Source organism: Trachurus trachurus (assembly GCF_905171665.1).
Source record: "Trachurus trachurus genome assembly, chromosome: 16".
In the NCBI taxonomy this organism is placed as follows: domain Eukaryota; kingdom Metazoa; phylum Chordata; class Actinopteri; order Carangiformes; family Carangidae; genus Trachurus; species Trachurus trachurus.
The window spans coordinates 32,131,442-32,152,472 of NC_139902.1; the positions used below are offsets into that span (position 1 = coordinate 32,131,442).

A 21,031-nucleotide genomic window follows, 5' to 3' on the forward strand; every position below is an offset into this window, starting at 1 on the left:
TCCGCTGGTTAGGACAAGGCAGAAAAACACACACTGCTCCCTGCTGCTTCAAAAATACCGGTGTTATGGCCCAACTGGTGTCTGATTTAACTGGTTACCGAACCGAACAACAGCTGTGCTGCACTTCCGTCCGCAGATTTGTCACAAATTCACAAATAAATCCGCAGTTCACATGTTACTGCAGCCAATATGCGTCTGTGAGTGAACCTGTTCCGCCAATCTACAGTCAGTCAGCGCCACACTTCTCTCACTCTGCACAACACTGCACAGTATGACAAAGCCTGTCATGTTAAAGTTACGAACTAATGGAAAACACTCTGAAAATACGCTAAACAACACCGGTCATCGTCCTCGCCGCGCCGCGGTCGGTCCCGACCCCCGTTACCGTGTCGCTGCCGCCGCGGGCGGTGCTGTTGCCGGTGTCCGGTGGCGGGCGGTCCCGCCGGGTTACCATCGCCGCCGCCGGTCCTGCTGCTATCGGACCGCCGTCATCGTTGCCGTCGGTAGCGGTGCGTAGCAAAGCTCCGGGGGGTAAAGGGGGGGCAGCTGGTCACCGTGCAGCCCAGCTAAGGGCTCTGGTTTGTGGGTGAGAGGAGCAGGGAGCCTGGGCTCAGTGGGCTGGAGCTCGGACTGTGGAGCTCAGCGGAGCTGCGGTACCAGGACGGTGTTCCCACACAGGGAAGTTACAGGTACATTTCTACCACTTCAATGAGTTCAGAAACATTATTTTAAGATAAAAAAAAAACTACAAAATGGGGCTTTTAATCAGAAACCAGTTGAGCCATAACACCGGAGGTATTGGTTGCAAGCGGTGGAGGATGATGGATTCTCCACCAGGTAATAAACATCGCCCAACTGGAGCTTCGGCAGGGAACTGGTCATTTTAAACAGCTGGTATACAGCAGCTGGTGTTGAATATGGGTCACAAGTGCCCAAAACTTCAAAGTTGTTTTTATATCTTTCTTTCTCGGCCGCTGACAGATGATTTAAGTCATTACTGGGTTGTTTGTCCATAGAAAGTCCATTGCGGGGCCACTTTGGAATGTTGCTTTTGACCGCCAGGTCCCTGGGACGTGACGTCAGTGAAAGCTATCAATTGAGTTGGGCGCTCACAGCGCCCTCGGCGGTAAAACCATAGATATATAAACGTAGATGCCGCGTTCTATATCTGGCGATACGTCAGCGGGGCCGCCATATTGTGCAGGACACAGAACGTCTAAAGCCTGTGAATATTCTCATTTGTCCAGGTCCAAGAGGCTTCATCAGTCTGATGCGTACATGAACTGATGAAGCCTCTTGGATGAGAGGTGAAACGTCTTCCTAGACAAAATAACCAAGTCCAGTTGCGTTTGATTTAAATTTATTTGGGAATATCTACAGGTCTACAGCTCTAGGTCACTGAATTGATAGACTACACTACAGTTTGGTCATTTCAATTTGCGTGTCTGTGTGTTTTCCTTTTTTATTTTTTATATAATATTAATTTATATGCGGATCAAGAGTGAGCGAGTGACCAAGCGCGAGAGAAACAGCAGCCACCAGATGCAGATGCAGGTTAGATGTTGATTTTGTATAGGGACTTTGTTGCACCCAAACATTAAGCATATCACCGTGGTGCGTCTTGAAATCCCTCTTTGTCCAAAGCGGGAGATGACAGAAAGAGTCTGAGAACTACTTAATTGAAGCTACATTGCGAGTTGGCTCCGGCGTACAGGAAGCTCTGCGCCGTGCACACTGTTTCAGCTGCTTCTAGGATAATGTAGTTAACGTCCGCAGCGTAAATGACGCCTGTGAATAGATTTAATCAAAATCTGGGGTTACAACCATGGTTACAGCGTTTAGAACGGCAGTCCTTTAGAATTTATGCCCTGCACAACATGGCGGCCAGCAGACGCATGGTGGCGCTGTTCGGCAGTATGGAACGCGGCATCTATGTTTATATATCTATGGGTAAAACGCCCTGGGCGCTTGCTTCTTTTTGTCGCGGCGCTCAGAGCGCTTCGAGTTGAAATCTGTTCAACTTTTAGAACAGCGCTACGCTCGTCAATGTCACTTTTCCCCGCACTGACCAATCAGAATCAAGAAGGGGCGGGACATACGTTACCGACAGCAACACAACCGGAGACGTGGCTCGGTTTATATCCTGACCCACACTTGTATTGAAGGTAGGCCGACCTCAGGGTCCATGTCAAAAGCTGCCGCTAATGCTGTTGTGTATTTCTGACGCTCGTTGTAGTGTTTACATTAAACAAGGCCGGAACACGGAAGTGTCAGAGGACTCGTTTTGTAACCTAGCAACAGCGGCATTCTGACGAGGGAGAGAGAGAGCGCTAAGCGCTGGGAAAGCAGCGCTGAGAGCGCTGTCAGAGCTGAAAACGCGTCTGGTGGACACGGCCCCTTAAACTCTGAGCGCCGCGACAAAAAAGGAAGCGCCCAGAGAGTTTTTTCCGCCGAGGGCGCTGGGTGCTGTGAGCACCGAACTCCATAGGAGACGCCCAGAGCGTTGAAAGCGCGTCCAGTGGACACGGCCCCTAAGGGCCGGATTTACTAAAGGTTTGCGTGTATTAAAACGTGTGCAAACGTGATTGCACGCGCAAACACATGTGCAACCTGATCTACTAACCGGACGCACCGAGGATTGCGTCCCTCACACGGGCAGAATAGCACGTGTGATCCATTTAGCGTGTTTGCCTTGATGAATATGTAAATATGGGCGTTTCAGCCAGAACGTGCAGAATACTGGGAGGAGTAGATGCAAATAGATTTATTTAGCGCGGGCAATGTGATTTACCAAACCAGGAAGAGATTGCGGTGGCTGTTTTTGCGTCTTTATTCACCACGTCTGAAAACCATGTACTAACTGATACAACTTTGCCAAAACGTATGCGTTTATTGGTTTGATACCTGTCAGAGCCCCATGATCTTACATCTCTGCATTTCCTCATGTCTGGGTAATTCTGTAACAGTTTTTCAGCCGTGTTCAAAGTCATTTACGCGCCGTTACGCACGGGGCACGTCTGTCCTGCAGTGCGCTCCTCTCCTCTCCTTTCCTCTCCTCTCCTCTCCTCCTCCTCTCCTCTCCTCTCTTCTCCTCTCCAGTACCTGGCTGCTCAGCTCCGTCTCTCAGTCCCCGGTCCCGGACTGAGACATGTCACCGCTGCCTTCACCCGTCTTTGATCAGTGGTCAGAGCGTTTAGATCCGTGTGTCCCACCTGAGCTCTCTATTAATCCACTCGATCATGGGCGGCACACACACACACGTTATAGGTGTGTGATTGTCGCTGCAGCTGCTGCCTGTTCGTCACTATATGACGAGTTGGGCCCTGTAGCAATTTGTGTTTATTTATCTAAACAGAGCGCGAGAGAGATGAACACACATGCTGTCATTATGCATCGGATCAAATGTCATTCTGTCCCTTCGTCCGTCCAGCTCTCTGTCCACTCTCTCCATGGCGGAAACGACTACCACGCGCAAAACCCTCATTTACATATTGCGGTTTGCACGTGTTTTCATTTAGCGGGTTACTCTTAGTAGATCACCTGTTTTGCGTGCACTAACCAAACACGCAATATTTTAGGGGGCGCAAACAATATAGCGCCCGCTATCTGGGATCTTAGTAAATCCGGCCCTAAATGTGCTATAATACATTTTGAGTTGAGTTGAGAATAGTTAGTTCCTCATTAGTTCCTCAGTTCATTTTGTGTAGGCTTATTGTAAAGTGTTACTGAAATACCTTTACTAGGCTAGTAGCCTACTGTAACTACTATAGTGCCAAAAAATAAAGAGGTAGTCTAGCTTAGCCTAGTCTAGTCTACTTTAGTCTAGTCTAGTCTAGCCTAGCCTAGTTTAGTCTAGTCTAGTGTCTAGTTAGCCTAGCCTAGCAAGGCAAGGCGAGGCAAGGCAATTTTATTTGTAGGCCTATAGCGCATTTTTACAAACAGTTTGTCTCAAAGGGCTTTACATGGCATCACAACAACATCCTCTGTCCTTAGACCCTCACATCGACTGAGGAAAAACTCCATGGAAAACCCTTTTAACAGGGAAAACCAGGAGAAAGCTCAGGGTGAGCAACAGAGGAGGGAGCCCTCACCCAGGACGGACAGACGGGACAGAGATGTTGTTACAGACAAGAAAACAGCTTAGCCTAGTCTAGTCTAGTCTAGTCTAGTTTAGTTTAGTCTAGTTTAGTTTATTAGTCAGTATAGATTGACGTAAACTTCCTGTGAGTCGCTGCTGTGTTTTTCTCCTGAGTCGTGAACTCTCTTTGTCTGGTCTGAACGACAACAAGCGGTGATTTGTGATCGCTCTGGTGTGTGAAGTGTTTTCCTGTCGCTCTGTGTGCAGCTGGACAGAGAAAATTAAACTCAGCAAAACAAAAACAGAAAGAATGAAAGAAAGGAAGAAGATGATGATGTGGGGGAGGATTGATGGAGAGAGGAGGAAACTATATAAAACAATGTGATGCCTCAGAAAAACAAAAGAGGAGCAGACAATAATTTCTCTGGGGATGTGTATCCATGTTTATCAGTGTGTGTGTGTGTGTGTGTGTGTGTGTGTGTGTGTGTGTGTGTGTGTGTGTGTGTGTGTGTGTGGGAGGGGGGTCAACAGAGAATAAAGCCAATTTTGAGTATAAAAGAGATGCAGATTAGAGAGGTTTGGGAAATTAGGTTCTGCAGCCGGCGGACATCAGATAGGCTACTGAGAGACGCTGCTGTGTGTGTGTGTGTGTGTGTGTGTGTGTGTGTGTGTGTGTGTGTGTGTGTGTGTGTGTGTGTGTGCGTGTGTGTGTGTGTGTGTGTGTCACGCTGAGTGGCTATGATCACTTCAATCCGATGCAGATCACCAGTGACATGTGTCAGTACGGATGCTGTGATGGTTGATGGAGAGGAAAATATTTCTGCTGTTTCATCGTCAGTAATGAAGTGAAGCTCAATAAATCTGAAAATCATGGAAAAGCCCATTTTAGATTTCATTCAAAAGTGTTTTTTTTAAATTGGTCTTTTGAGATACAGATCTTTAGCTCTTCATTATAATGGAAGCCATAATCATTAGGCCTATAATTAAAATAATAATAGTTATAAAGACATGAAATAGTTGTTATGGATCTAGGCCTATATAATGTATTAGTTTCATTTTTTGAATTGAATTGCTGACTTAAATAAAGTTTTGACTTTTGAATGAACTTTTTTATTGAGATGCACCTGTAACAGTGAGTGGTAGATGTCCAGTGTCGTACCTGGAAGTAGTCAAGACAACCGAACCCGAGACAAGAGTCAAGACCGAGATGTGAGACCGTTTCCAAGACCATCACTATATTCAGTCCCAGTCCTCTTAATAATAATCACGTGTCTTGATATTTACATTACTATTCCTCCTCAGCTACAAAGAAAAGATTATTTGATCTAAAATCTAAACAAGTTGTGAGCTGCACATTCACCACGCTATGAGATAATAACACAACGTTACCAGACAGAGTTGTTTTAGAGGGAAATTCATGCAAAACACTGATGCGCGTTGCCTTCAGGGACAGTTTTTCCTCAAGCAGTCTCTGCATTTCCCTCTAAAACAACTCTGTGTGGTAACGTTGTGTTATTATCTCATAGCGTGGTGAATGTGCAGCTCACAACTTGTCCACCAGAGCGTTTTGGAGTTGTTGGATTGTGTATTTGATGAGTTTGTTGATGAGGGAAACCAAGAAATCCCATTAGCCTCCGTAGCGTAGCTCTGAGCAGCTCACGGCTCTGCTCCGCCGTTCTAAAAATAGCTTGCACCGACAATTAAAGGTAACGAACCTACTGCTATATGACTATAGGGATTATGGCAATGGGACAATTTGCCTAAATGTTGAACTATCTCTTTAAAGTTATTGAATTACATCATATAAAATAGGGCTGGGCCGATATGCTTTTGTGCCGATTCGATTCTCCAACGATTTTTGGGTCCCGATTCGATCTAAATTGCGATTCTGATTAAACAAGTATTGCGATTCGATTTCACTAAGTATTGCGATTTTATATTTCAATTGTTGTGATTTTCTTTCCTTAAAGGGACAACGAGGAGTTTCTATTCGGTTATAAAAAAGTCTCACGTTAATGTGGATGAATCTCCGTTACCCACACTTGTTAATGGGCCCATTTTCGATAAATATATCGTTCTGTCTCTATCGTTATTTTGTTATTATTAGTGGTGGCGGAGATGCAGGTCGAGCCGACCAGCGTTTTTTACTTTCGGTTTCGCAACGAATCATGAGAATAACGCAGCTGAATCGCCGTTTATGGTCAGAACTACGACGGTATGTGAACCTCTTTGAACCTCTGACTTTAATTCTTGATGAATGAAAACATGAGTCTGTCTTGCGCCGGTCAAAAGAATTTTACGGTGCGCTCGGAGGCTCATAAATGTAGTGTGAAAACGCTTCGCTTTTCCAAAACTCCCTTTAAACAAGAGCAGGTTGAACCAAACACTTGACAATACATCATAAGTCATAAAAAACAAAACACACATCACACCAGTTTGTCTGTTGTGTTTGTTTGTTCACATAGATATCTGTGAACAAACGAACACAACAGGCCGGTTTGACTTTGTCGAGTGTAATGGCACAGAATACATGATCGTACAATAAAGATTGGTCGTCCCAAAAAAAAAAATATATATATTTTTTTAGTTTAGTTTAGTTTAGTTTAGCCTAGCCTAGCCTAGTCTAGTCTATTCTAGTCTAGTTTAGCCTAGCCTAGCCTAGTTTAGTTTAGTTTAGCCTAGCCTAGCCTAGCCTAGCCTAGCCTATTCTAGTCTAGTCTAGTCTAGTCTAGTATAGTTTAGTTTAGTTTAGTCAGTAGCCTGTTTAAATCGAAAAAAAATCGATTCTCATATAAGAATCGATTTTTAAAAATCGCCAGAAAAAATTGCGATTAATATAAAAATCCAGCCCTAATTTAACCCAAAGAGAGACATCTGTCCAGCTCGATCGAGACCGAGACAAGACCAAGACCTTGAAGACGTGGTCTCTCTCCAGCACTACATCTCTACCAGGGGTGGACTGGGACAAAAATTTGGCCCTGGACTTTTTGGTCCAGACCGGCCCACTATCTGCGCGCGGATATTTTGCCAACTAGCACCGTTGATGTACATATAAACACACAAGCTCTTAATAACACCACTACTAAATGATATACAATATACAACAAAGTAGAGGAATAGTGTGGAATAGGTTAAGTTTGGACAACATTACATGCACATAATCAGTCTGCATGCAATCAGAACTTTGGCTAGTTGGATAAAGTATGGAAAACAATATGATTTGAAAAATGGACAAACACTAATTTTATCTTAGAAAGACAGTACAGCTCAACATAATGTATAGACAATGAAGCATGACAAGAAATACTGTATGCAGAATGATGTTTTACTGTAACAGTATAATCAGTGTTTTATTAATTTTAACTGTATAGGCTAATGTTAAACTGTTGAAAGGACAATAAACCATAAACACTGACTGAAAAAAATATGGAAAGCATTTGTTAAGTTGTTAGCTCAATGTCCTTCATGACCAAATTCTCTACCTGGAAGGCCTCCTTGGCGACGGCGTCGTCCTCGTCGCCGCGCGCCCACGGCTGGCGGTTCTCCGAGTTGAGACTGGCCCCGAAGACGTCGATGTAGAAGAAGACGTACTGCTCGTGAGGAAGGTCGGCCCGTCTGAACTGGACCATCAGCTTCCTGAAGACGTCGGGGGAGCAGCAGACGAACAGCACTGTGGAGACGAGACGGACACATGGAGTCAGACTCAGTCACAGTTTACATCTCAGCTGACAACACCTGGACCGGACCCAAACATCTGGAGCAGCTCAGAGGTCACCGAAGGGAAAGGTACAAACACATCCATTCAACACAGCTGGAAAACATTACAATGAATGGAGTTACACAGGTTCATATAAGTAGTAGCCTACACTGCAAAAACTCAAATGTCTTACCAAGAATATTTCTCTTATTTCTAGTCAAAATGTCATTTCTAGTCAAAACAAATCTCATTCTACCTAAAATAAGACTCATCACATTAAAAAGTAGCTTGTTTTTAAGACATTTTTTACTTTTTTCAAACATTGAAATAAGTAGAAAAATCTGACAGTGGAGCAAGTTTTTCTTTCTTATTACAAGCACAAAAAACCTGCTTTCACTGGCAGATTTTTCTATTTATTTCAAGTGAAATTTTGTTTGAAACAAGTGAAAATGATCTAAAAACAAGTTAATTTTTAGGTGACGAGTCTTGTTTTAAGTGGAAAGAGATTAGTTTGAATAGAAATGAGACATTTTGACAAGAAATAAGACAAATATTCTTGGAAAGATTTTGAGTTTTTGCAGTGTAGTAAAAGTAGTGTTTAAAATATAAGAATAAGTTGCATTGACAGAAATAGAAACAAAAACAACCTTTTTAATTGCATCACTGCAAATGTATTCATGTTCTGAAGGCAAAGATTCAGATTTCAAAAGTCGCTGTACAGCGGACCTTCCTGTGTGATATTTCACAATAAGAGCCCAATCATGATTTGAAAAGGACACACACAGTAAGTGTTGAGTTTGTGGTAACGGCCTAATGCAGTAAATTTAAAAAGAGAAACGAGAGTGAATCAGAACCGTTAAAATGTGGTTTCTTATTAAAATACGACCAATTTACCATTAAAACACAATGGGAACAATGCCTTAGCTTAGCTTAGCTTCTAGCCTGACAAGCCAGACTATATCATTAAAATGTATAGACCAGAGCGGCTTTTTTATGCAAATGAGAATGACTGATGCATCCTGGGTAATTTAGGGGCAGCACCCGGCATTTTTACATTGCACTCAGTGGCTTTTTGTGTTTTGATGGAGCTTAGACTAACTAACAATCAATCTGAATGTTTTATTTTTTGTTTCTTTTGTAGCACTATGTCTCCTAATTATTTTGACACCCTCTTTGAAACCCACCGTTCACGCTATCTTGAAAAATTACAATTAATTAATCTACCGGTATGCTCATTTAGCCTCCCACAGTGATCAATGACCCCACAAAGTGGCCAGAAATGTCTGACCCAGACATCTACACGTATTTGGTCGAGTCACCGGGGAGGTTTTGGCTCAGTGTTGTCTGTAAATAGCCTGTTAATAGACAACTTTTTGTTAGTTAGTTTGTCAAGCCAGTTAGGCTGAACTTTTCAATGGAGGGATGCCGGGCGCTGCCCCTAAATTACCCAGAATGCATCAGTCATTCTCATTTGCATAAAAATGCCGCTCTGGTCTATAGGGTAGCGCTACGACCAATCAGAGCAAAGAGCAGGATGACGTTAGCCTGACAAGCCAATTAAAATGTATGTCGTCATCGCGTTAAGCCCGCCCAACGACTCTCTAAACAGATAGAGCGCTGTGATTGGTCAACACAATCGGTGTTCGAGACTGAAAAAGTTCCTATGGCTCGTTTCTAGACCCAACTACGGAGCAAATGGATTTGCTGCCGCTAGGGTGCAGCTAGATTTCTAGGCTACTTAGCTTCTGCAGTTTAGGCAATAATGATGCCACTGGTTTTTGTTACATGAACATGATAAAAATCCGCAGGATTAATCAACTCAAGTTTCAAAATATGAGATTTGATCTCCTCTCTGCAGCACAGACGACCACATTTCTTCATTTTCTCCTCTTCTCATTGATGTTGTATGAAGTGCCACTTGAGCATCATTTAGGCTAATTAAACAGCTAAACTTAAACTCTGACACTCGTCCAGATAAAACAGCACAAGTGTTCAGATTAAACCCAAAACAGTTCAACAACATCTCCCTCCCTCTCAAACACAGACACAGACCACTCAGAGGTTGTTGAACTGATTTGGGATCAGACAAGTGTCCACAATCAGTGAGTCAAAGTCAAAGTCAACTTTATTTATGTCGGTAATTCAATTCCAAAAGTGAAACTATACATTATATAGAATAGATCCATTACACACGGAATGAAACATGTCATGTCTTTATTTTATTTCTTTTAATTGTAATGATTAGGCTTACATTTGAATATTACAAAAGACCAATTAAAAAAGGCATTTCTAATATGGAAATGTTGGCCTTCTAAACAGTACATGTATCTCCATCTTTATGCACTCAATACTCGGTTGGGGCTGTTTAGACTTGAACTGCTGCTGGAAATGGACTTTTTCATGATATTCTGATTTATTGGGATTCACCTGTAGGCTAAATGATTTACCTGAGTGTTTCTATCTGTTCAGGATGCCATTTAAATAAACACAATATAAAAATATATAAGAGATTCACATTTAAATATATAAAGTGTGAAAGATATGTCATAAAAATAAAGTACTATGTGGTGCAATGGATATCTTTACTTGTATCTTTACTTGGGTGTGACATTCTGTTTTTTTGTTCATGGTTGTTAGTGTAGTAAAGTAGGCGACAGGTGCATTTAGATTTGGTCAACATCTGGCTGGTCTGGAGTCAGTCCCAGACAGTTTCCTCTGCTGAGCCTCTGGTAAAGGGAGTGATTGGCAGCAGACTTCATTAGAGCCACAGAGACGTCAGCGAGCTGCCGAGCTGCTGCTGACTCACAGCTCGACCACGAGCTGCAGCACGGCGCCGTTCAAACTGTCACTTCCATAACCACATGAGCCAATCAGGAGCAGATCTCTGTGTCGCTGCTGCTTTAAAGCAGAAGTAAGTGGTCCGGTCGTTTACGCTAATGCTGCGTTCCAGGCAGGCTTTTTAAATCCTAAATTACAGCTTCAAGTCACAACTTACGACTTTGTAGCGTTCCAGGCAACCCACTCGTGTTTCTCCGACCTGTTTTACCGGTGAAAGTCACTATAACGGCCACTCGTAACTTCTGACCCGTGAACTCGTACCAGATCGAACTGGTACGACTTCACAGGTCGGAAAAAAACGAGTTTCCTTGAACGCACCATAACAGTCCTCGTCCCTACGTCGCCACATTCACGGCGTCCCTTGGCTGCACACACAGCCCTGCATGCCGTTCTCTCTCCTCATTGGATAAAAACTGTAGGATACGATAAATGTTTTCTCCTGGGCTCAGAGCAGAGCAGAGAGACTGACAGACCCGTGATTCAGACCAAACACTCTATAGAAGTGATTGCTGTCGGAAGATACAACTATTTAAGACTTATATTAACACAAATATATCACTTACTTCTGCTTTAATGGTGTGGTTCCTCTGTGTGTTAGTGGACGGTGTCCACATCAACCAGGGCCGGCCCTAGGATTTTGGTGGCCCCCTAAACAAGATTTTTGTCTGTGGCCCTGCACTCTAAGCGCAAACACCAAATCACTGGTTAAAACTGAATACATGAATTATTTAAAATAATATAAGGTTGTTATCGTCATTGGTTTTGTTCGCTTGGTTTGTCTGTTTATGTTTGCTCTTCCCCTTTGTTTGTTTTTTTGTTTTGTTTTTTTGTAATGTCCTGTTATTGTGTTTTGTATTTTTTGTATATATATATATATATATATATATATATATATATATATTATTATTATTTTTTTTTTTTTAAAGCTTTCTCGCCTTGCAAATTCGGATTATGTTATGCCATATTTGTTTTCATAAATACTCTGGAATTATTACATCCGGATACACGGGCTCCTGGCTGATCGTGCACTTAAAGGTTTAGTCAGCGGGGGAGGGTCCGGGTATGGGAGCTGAACACGCAGCGGCCCGGGCCCGTCACTGCTAGGAAAGGTATAGTTGGTAAGGGTAGGTAGGTGAAGTTAGGTAGTTAGTGTGCATGGTTAGCTGGGGGCTTGTGATCCCAAATTGCATATAAGGCGCACAATGTTTATTTTCTATTTTCTATTTTACTTGTGTTTGTCTTGTTGTCTGTGTTGTATGATGAACTCCTTAATAAAAAGAAATGAAAGTGTAAAACTGAATACAGACGTGTTTATGCCCTCTGAGGTTTGAGGCCATTTTCTCAACTTTTACATATTTTCTTAAATTTATCTTTTTAAGATACTTGCAGATGTAACAATACTCAAGTGTTTTATGTCTAAATATTAGAACCTCCGCTGTAAGCACACTGAGGCCAGTTTGTCCTAGAACACTGTAGAAAGAAATAATTTAGGCCAAATGCTGGAAATTTGAGGTCTGCTTTTTGAAAAAAATTCAAATCCCTTGTGAAAACACTCCTTCAGTCATGAGAATGAACTGTTTTGGTGCTTGAAATAGGATATGAATACAGTAATAGATAAGTTTAGAAAACAAGTCTAAAATGACATTTTGTAAGATTGCTTTTTGAGCACAAATGTTGTCATTCTGCCGTTCTATTTTCACCAAATGTCTCAAATGTGAGATAAAAGAAGCTGAATATTGACTTCACATTACATATAAAGCTCATAGCTGCACATGCAGACCTCAGGATGTTTAAATGACTTGATGAACCCCGGTACCTTTCTGATCATGTGGCCCCCCACCTAACGGCTGTGGCCCTAAACAACCACATAGAGTGTTTATGCCAGGGGCCGACCCTGACATCAATACGACCAGAGGAGGAAACAATAATCAATGGCTGATGGCGGTGGCGGTGGAGTCTGGACACTCAGGGTGACTCAGAGACTCAGGGACTCAGACAGCTGCCACCTCTGGTCACTGAGTCACCTGGGCAGAGGGGGGGGGGGGGGCATTAATCCATCAATGGGATTTATCACAGATGAGTGTGTGTGGTTGTTGTGTTGCTCTCTGAAAGCTTCTGCAGCTCTAAAGTTACACTGAGGGGAAAAAAGCCAACTAAGGCCTCTGAACAAAGGAGGAAGATCTGAGACTCAAAGTCATAGTGACAGTGAAGCTCTCAGCTAACAACAGCTGACAGTCAGCTAACAACCAGCCATAGATATATAGCCTATACCAAAGATACATAAACCGTCTTTGCCTATTCTGACTAGATGCCGCCTTCTGCTTCCCAGCCAAGGGGGCAGTTGTGGGTCTGAGAAGTGAAGCTCACTTCCTGCAATCCCCTCTTCTTCCTCTGGGGCCTGGTACCAGAAGGGAGCATTCTCCATAGACCCCCATGTTAAAATCGCCGACTTTACATCCTCAATAAACATGTTAAAAGCCTGGTGTCAGAACGTTTTTTTGTCTCAACCGATAGTTTCTACCCCCGCACACACTCTGAGGGGGGTGAATTTTTTTTTAACTCTACCGTTTTACTGTTATTAGGTTAAAATTCTGGCCAATTAGGGCGCGGAAACGTTGAGTGACAGGTCCGAGCAGCTCCGTGGACAGCTGCTTCGAGGCCAGTGGGCGGGTCCTCGGCCGGTAAATCCAACATGGCGCTGTTCAGGCCGCCATATTTGAGTCACAAAAATGACTCCCCAAAACCAATGGGTGACATCACGGGTGCTACGTCCATATTTTTTTTACAGTCTATGTTCTCAGCGTACGTCAGCGCATCCCATCTTGGTCCGGGGTTTCTGACCATATACGTCTGACAAGCAGTCAGACCCCATCAGACCCTTGTAGAACAAATTTTAGTGTATTTATGCATGTGGGTGTGTGTCTGAGTGTGTAAGTGTATGTTTAACACATTAAAAAAATGTGTTGTTGTATCATAAATACGTAGGCTATAGGTCTGACATTTATAATAACCCAAACGGCTTGAAAATCGGTTGAATGTTCAGTGAGTTATGGTGGTTTTAATGGTTGATAGACGTCTGCCTCTGTTGACTAGTGCAGTTAAGTAGACACGGCTTCCCCCTGACCAAGATGGCCGCCGCGTTGACGTATTCCACTCAATAGAGCTGCCTGGGAACGCGGCATCTAGTCAGTATATCTACGTGTGCGAAATACAACGCAGGCCGTGCTAACAATGGCTAACAATAGCCTGGTAGATTTTTTGTTTTACGACTTTGTAATTGGAACACTGATAACTCGGCTGTAGTAGGCTACTTTGCACCATAACACTCAGCTAACAGTCAGCTAGTAGCTGAGAGTTAACGCTCAGCTAACAGTCAGTCAACTAGCTAGCTCCGGTCGCTAGCATCCCTCTCTCTCTGTTGCTGCATTCACAACACACGCACTGAGAAAAGTTATAAAGAAACTACATTAATCCTGTGGCTGTATTTTGTCACAAAATGATGATGATTTCACAGACAATCAGTGCTAATTCAATTCCTATGACTTTTCCTGCTTGTTTACGTATGCGCATTAGGCCTATACATTGCAATATCTAAAGGCCACACAAGTTTTCAGTTTACAAACAAGAAGCTATGTAATTAAAAAAAAAATGTATTAGTGGTTGGAACTATCATATAAATTGATTTATCAATGTATGAATTATATTACATTATTAACTGTGCATCCATCCTATAGCCTGTCTTTAGCCTAGTCTATATGTAAAGTATAAGCATAGAAATTATGCATATTTGAATTGCCATCTTATAAAATATTTTTTTTAAACATTAGACTGACATTTTTTTATATACCTTTACATAAACAAATTGTAGCCTATGCATATGCTCTCATACTTAGACGATGTGTGAATTTACCCGATCTCTACCAAACAACTGACCAAACCATTTTTTTAATTGTGCATATTTTGCTTTTGTGTGTCCATCCTCATGCATCCACATCAACCAACCACATCTGACCAAATTCAAAGTGTCTGTTTTGTCTCAGTCTCTAAATGTGCAGCTGAACATCATTAAGCCCAGTGTGCAGGCAGAAACTACAGGTCGGAGTGTGTTGCAGTCAGATGTGTATAAATCAGTCTGATGAGCAGAGATTGTTTCGGTGTTTGTGGATCTTCCAGACTGCTGCTGGGATGCTGAGCGTCCAGACTTTATTGGCTTCCCTCTCAGATGTGAGTCTCGATGTCGGAGCCTCAGGAAGTCTCCAGAGGCGTGATGACATTCCTCCGGCCTGCTGTTCCTGTCCCGCCGCCTCTATTGTTTCAGGCTTTAATAACCTCGGAGCAGGAAGTGAACGGTGAGGCTGCAGAAACCTCGCCGCGCTAAAAGCTTTCTGCCGATTCTGATCTTTCCCGAGGCGTTTGTTGAAACCGAAACCGCCGCACTAAGAATACTCTCCCTCTGCAGCTCTGGTTTCCTCTCTCAAACCATCCATCCATCCATCCAGGGAAAGTTCCTTCTTCACTGCAAAAACTCAAAATCTTACCAAGAATATTTGTCTTATTTCTAGTCAAAATGTCATTTCTAGTCAAAGCAAATCTCATTCTACTTAAAACAAGACTGATCGCATTTAAAAAGTAGCTTGTTTGCACTCTTTACTTCTTTCAAGCAGATTTTCAATGGAAATAATCTGATAGTGGAGCAGATTTTTTCTTATAAGCACAAAAAACCTGCTTTCACTGGCAGATTTTTCTACTTATTTCAAGTGAAAATTAGTTTGAAACAAGTGAAAATGATCTAAAAACAAGTAGATTTTTAGGCGATGAGTCTTATTTTAAGTGGAAAGAGATTAGTTTTGACTAGAAATTAGACATATTGACAAGAAATAAGACAAATATTCTTGGGAAGATTTTGAGTTATTGCAGTGTTTATGCTATCCATACGTTATACTGCAAACACACACACACACACACACACACACCTGGAGGCTAAAGGTCACCTCGCTGCCCTCTGAGTGCTGAATCTTTCACTTTGTCCCACAAGAGAAGCTGTAAATACCTCATCACTGAAACAACAGCTGTAGCCGTATACACGCTGGCAGTGACAGTTATATCACCGTGGTAACTGGGAGGGACGCTCCATGGGGGAAGGTGAACATATACGTATATTGAGATGAGTGACATCCAGTAATAAGCATTATTATCACCCACTGGATATAAGAAGATGTAATTTTACAACATATACGATGTTGTACATGTATGTCTGACAATAATTTATATATGCACATTTAAAACAACATATAAACCATATGTGCTAATACAGTTTTTTCTGATCATTTTATATACCTGTCTGTCTTACATATATTTAGATATATATAATGTGTATATCATAATAATAAATAAATAATCATATGCATAATATATATGTCAAAGTATGCATACAATATATGAGCTTATTTATATGGTCTGGACATATGTTACTATATGAATCTGTTCCAATTTCTTACATGTATTATTATTTATAGGACATATTTTATGTGTGCATATTTCATACATGGAAATTCAACGTATGAACATATGTTACATTTGTTTTACTGGTAAATTACTGAGATTTCCTGAGTTACTGAAGCATCAAAGACACATTCATGACCAATTTAGGAACAAATTCAGAACTCAAAGAGCAAAGTCTAGATATGGAAAGACTAACTTTTATAAATAGGGAACAAACACATATTTGGAATAAGCTATACTGTAAAGACAGGCTGAACAAAACAGTGGATATATTATATTTAATCAAATTAAGGAGTTTAACTCACACACACAGGCACATGAACAGGCATACATGCACTCCCCTTTTCATTTACCCATAGTTATTTAGATATTTAATTTAGTTATATTTATCTTTTATTTATTTCATTCTATTTTATTATATTTCTTTCTCTTTCTTTATTAGAGAGCCTAATTTGGGAAGTAGCTGCCTCAGTATGTACTGTCTAGAGCTAGACTGCAGCTCTGTATACTACCTACTGCTGTAACATGTTATGTCAAAATGTCATAAGTAAAAGAATGTTATATCAAAATGTAAAAAAGAAAAAACAAAAGAAAAGATGATATGGTCTGATTATGAAAAGATTTTTATTCTGTGGGTAATGGGGGCGGGACTAGATAAGCTTTTGCTTCTCCCGCTTTCCCTTTCGGCCATGTGTATTGTATTACTTGAACTAAGATGAAGTGTGATGATGATGATTTAAATTGACATGCCCCGAAATAAACAAATTGATTGTTTGATTGTTTGCCTTGTTTGTGTGTTTGTCTGTTTTTATTCATTTTTGTTGTTTAGCTACTTTGTGAATAAGAAAATGTACAAAGATGCAAAGAGATTGGAAAGATTAATTATGTATGTGAAGGCAAGAAGCTCCAGAGAAGAGCTGATCCACCTGACACAGCACAACGACGACGACGATGATGTGACGGGATGACTCAGCAGTTTGACTGTGTGTCAGAGGTCAAAGTGCAGACACGACCCTAAACCACCAGGAAGAGCTGAGGCAGGGCCGGTGGCCCCTGGCATAAACCCTCTATGTGGTTGTTTAGGGCCACAGCCGTTAGGTGGGGGGCCACATGATCAGAAAGGTACCGGGGTTCATTCAAGTCATTTAAACATCCTGAGGTCTGCACGTGCAGCTATGAGCTTTATATGTAATGTGAAGTCAATATTCAGCTTCTTTTATCTCACATTTGAGACATTTGGTGAAAATAGAACGGCAGAATGACAACATTTGTGCTCAAAAAGCAATCTTACAAAATTTCATTTTAGACTTGTTCTCTACACTTATATCTATTACTGTATTCATATCCTATTTCAAGCACCAAAACAGTTCATTCTCATGACTGAAGGAGTGTTTTCACAAGGGATTTGAAATGTTTCAAAAAGCAGACCTCAAATTTCCAGCATTTGGCCTAAATTATTTCTTTCTACAGTGTTGTAGGACAAACTGGCCTCAGTGTGCTTACAGCGGAGGTTCTAATATTTAGACATAAAACACTTGAGTAGTGTTACATCTGCAAGTATCTTAAAAAGATACATTTAAGAAAATATGTAAAAGTCGAGAAAATGTCCTCAAACCTCAGAGGGCATAAACACGTCTGTATTCAGTTTTAACCAGTGATTTGGTGTTTGCGCTCAGAGTGCAGGGCCACAAACAAAAATCTTGTTTAGGGGGCCACCAACATCCTAGGACCGGCCCTGAGCTGAGGCGTTGTGGTACAGCAGGGTGACCTCTGACCTCTGACCTCTGACCCCCCGGCTGCACTTCCCGACTCAAACAGATGTGCAGAGATGAAAGCAGAGCAGCTTCATCCTTCACTGTACTTTCCCCTGACAGCACTGGAGATGAAAGGACTGTGTGTGTGTGTGTGTGTGTGTGTGTGTGTGTGTGTGTGTGTGTGTGTGTGTGTGTGTGTGTGTGTGTGTGTGTGTGTGTGTGTTGCTGCAGGAAGACGAGACAAGATGAACGATGTCCACGAAACTTTTCTATTGATGTTAAAGGGATATTCCGCCGTAAGTGTAACCCATCGTCTAACAGGGTTCCTACAGCTTAAACCAAGTTAAATTTAAGACTTTTTAAGACTTTTTTTTAAAGCCACTTGAAATGAAATTTAAGACCGACTTCATAATAAACACAAATGCAGAAAAAAGAAGAAAAAACAACACCACATCAATGACATAGGGTTAGGGACAATTTGACCCACTTTCCTCTGTGATCCAAGGTAAAGTGACTGCTACATGAACATTGGATTGTGTCTCTTTCCAGCTGTCCTTTCAAAATAAATGCATAAAAAGTCCGAAAAAAAAAAAAACACTGACTCAGGAGCTGGTGGCGGTGAGAAATTTAGCGTTGACGGCCGCCACTAACTTCTCTATGTCAGAATGTTACCAATTATTTTGAGATTTGAGACTAATTACAACCATAAAATCCCACTTACCATGTGTTAACATTTTTAAGACTTTTGAAAAATTGATTTAAGACATTTTAATGCCAATTAAGGCCTTGTTTTTAGATTAATGAATTCAATGCCTTTTAAGACTTTTTAAGGATCCGTAAGAACCCTGTCTAACAGAGATCAAGTTTGCTGACCGCTGGCTTCTCTACTTGTAGCAACTTCAGCAAAGACGGCACGATAACAATACACTGCTGTCTATTCCTCCACCAGCCAACCTCCATGAAAAAAAGCCACTCATAAACCCTATTCGCACGGGATTAGTATTACCTGGGGACGTCTGGTGATTTGTAAATTACATTCACACGGGATAAGTGAAGTCTGGATTTTTACTCGAATTTACTGACATTACGGCTCCGATATGACGTCAAAGCTGTGCACGTCGTAACATCCGCTGCTGTCACATCCATGTGCGAAGCAAATGTAAATAAAATGTCAAAGCAGCAACGTGACTTCGCAACAGTGCAGTTGTTGTCGCAATAACGGGCCATCACGGCATTTGTATTTAGCCTGTTGCACGTCATCCATCTCAATATCCTCCGAAATTTCACTCTTTTTATGGATCTGAGCTGTTTATTTAAATCCAGCGCCGATACCAGCCCGTGTTTGCACCTAAAACCAGGGCCGTTGTATAGGGGAGAAAGGTGATGATAATTCTAGGGGCCCAGTGCCCAGTGGGGCCCATAAAAAACCCCAGTAGTCTAATCTTTGTGTGACTGATTTATTCTGCATAAGACCCTGACTAATACTCATAGTACACTGTAAAAACTCAACATCTTTCCAAGAATATTTGTCTTATTTCTTGTCCAAATGTCTCATTTCTAGTCAAAACTAATCTCTTTCCACTTAAAACAAGACTCATTACCTAAAAATGTACTTGTTTTTAGATCATTTTCACTTAAATTCACAATAAGTAGAAAAATCTGCCAGTGGAAGTAAGTTTTTTGTGCTTGTAATAAGAAAGAAAAACTTGCTCCACTATCAGATCTTTTCTACTTATTCCAAGTGAAAATATGCTTGAAAGAAGTAAAAAAAAAAAAAAAAAAAAGTGTCTAAAAACAAGCTACTTTTAATATGATGAGTCTTATTTTAAAGTAGAATGAGATTTGTTTTGACTAGAAATTACATTTTGACTAGAAATAAGACAAATATTCTTGGTAAGATACTTGAGTTTTTGCAGTGTAATGCTGCATTAGCATCAAAACAAAGAAGGCTAAATAAAACACGATAATACATACGTAGTCTAAGAAAAAAAAAGGAAAAGTTAGGGGGTGGGGCCCACTTTAGTATTCTTTAAGGGGGCCCAGAATTCCTAGCAACGGCCCTGCCTAAAACGCCTTCGAAAATGCAGCTCATAATTTCCACCGCAGCCTCCATGTTTCAACCCGTACAGTAGCTATGGTTTCAACCGGGGAAGAATGAAAAATGCCCCTCAATTACTGAGATGCACGGGACTAGTTCTACCACGGGACGTCGGTCTTTGGTGAAATATAGTCGGTCATTTGCGGGGGAATTTTTACTTTACAAATGACTGACATGGCGCATTCACACAGGATTAAGATCAGAGACGTCCTCCGCAATTATTACAAATTACCAGAGGTGCCCAGGTAAAACTAATCCCGTGCGAATAGGGCTTAAGACACAAATAATGTTCAGAACAGCTCCAAACTTCAGCAATAGTACAAACAGGGTCCCATCCCATAATACGAGGTATCAAACACCTGCAACTTTTGACTGGTTTCTATTGAAAAGAGACCAAAACACAACTCACCCACTCTCCTCCAGCTGCAGAAGCCCTGACGAGTCGATCACCGAGTGCAGTAGAAAAGTAAAGAGTCCAGTGACGTTTAGTTCCTAAAATGCAGCAGCTTTTCTGACTGTGACAGTTTGATCAACTCAACTCTGTTCATTTCTCTGTTTAACTCTCACTAGTTATTGTTAGAAACAGAGAGGAACTCTGATGCACTCGGTAATCGACTTGTCAGGGCTTCTGCAGCTGGAGGAGAGTGGGTGAGTTGTGTTTTCATCTCTTTCCAATAGAAACCAGTCAAAGCTAGCAGGTGTTTGATCCCTCGTATTATGGGATGGGACCCTGTTTGTACTGTTGATGAAGTTTGTTGCTGTTCTGAGCGTTATTTGTGGCTATGAGCGTCTTTTTGATGGAGGTTGGCTGGTGGAGGAATCGACAGCAGTGCATTGTTATCGTGTCGTCTTTGCTGAAGTTGCTCCAACTAGAGATGATAGCAGTCGGCAAACTTTGATCTCTCTTGATCTGACACGGTGTCACGGTGTGTTAGATCATGGATTAAATTTACGACGTAATATCCCTTTAATTAATCTGTGAAGTTTCTCCCTTAAATTCTGAGGAGATCCGCACAAGCCGCCGTTCCAGACTCAGAGTAAAGCCGTCCCTCGTACGAGCAGCG

At 41.7% G+C, this 21,031-nt stretch overlaps 1 protein-coding gene across 1 annotated transcript in view; it reads right to left on the reverse strand.

The window, feature by feature from the left end:
- LOC310999804 (atrial natriuretic peptide receptor 1-like) overlaps nt 1-21,031 on the reverse strand; it is a gene marked incomplete at both ends in the record, with an annotated part of 127,886 nt that overhangs the window by 78,067 nt on the left and 28,788 nt on the right. Inside the window, one exon of the mRNA XM_083990370.1 lies at nt 7,561-7,748. Within this exon, the coding sequence (XP_083846496.1) occupies nt 7,561-7,748 (188 nt within the window). The remainder of the gene's footprint in view (nt 1-7,560; nt 7,749-21,031) is intronic.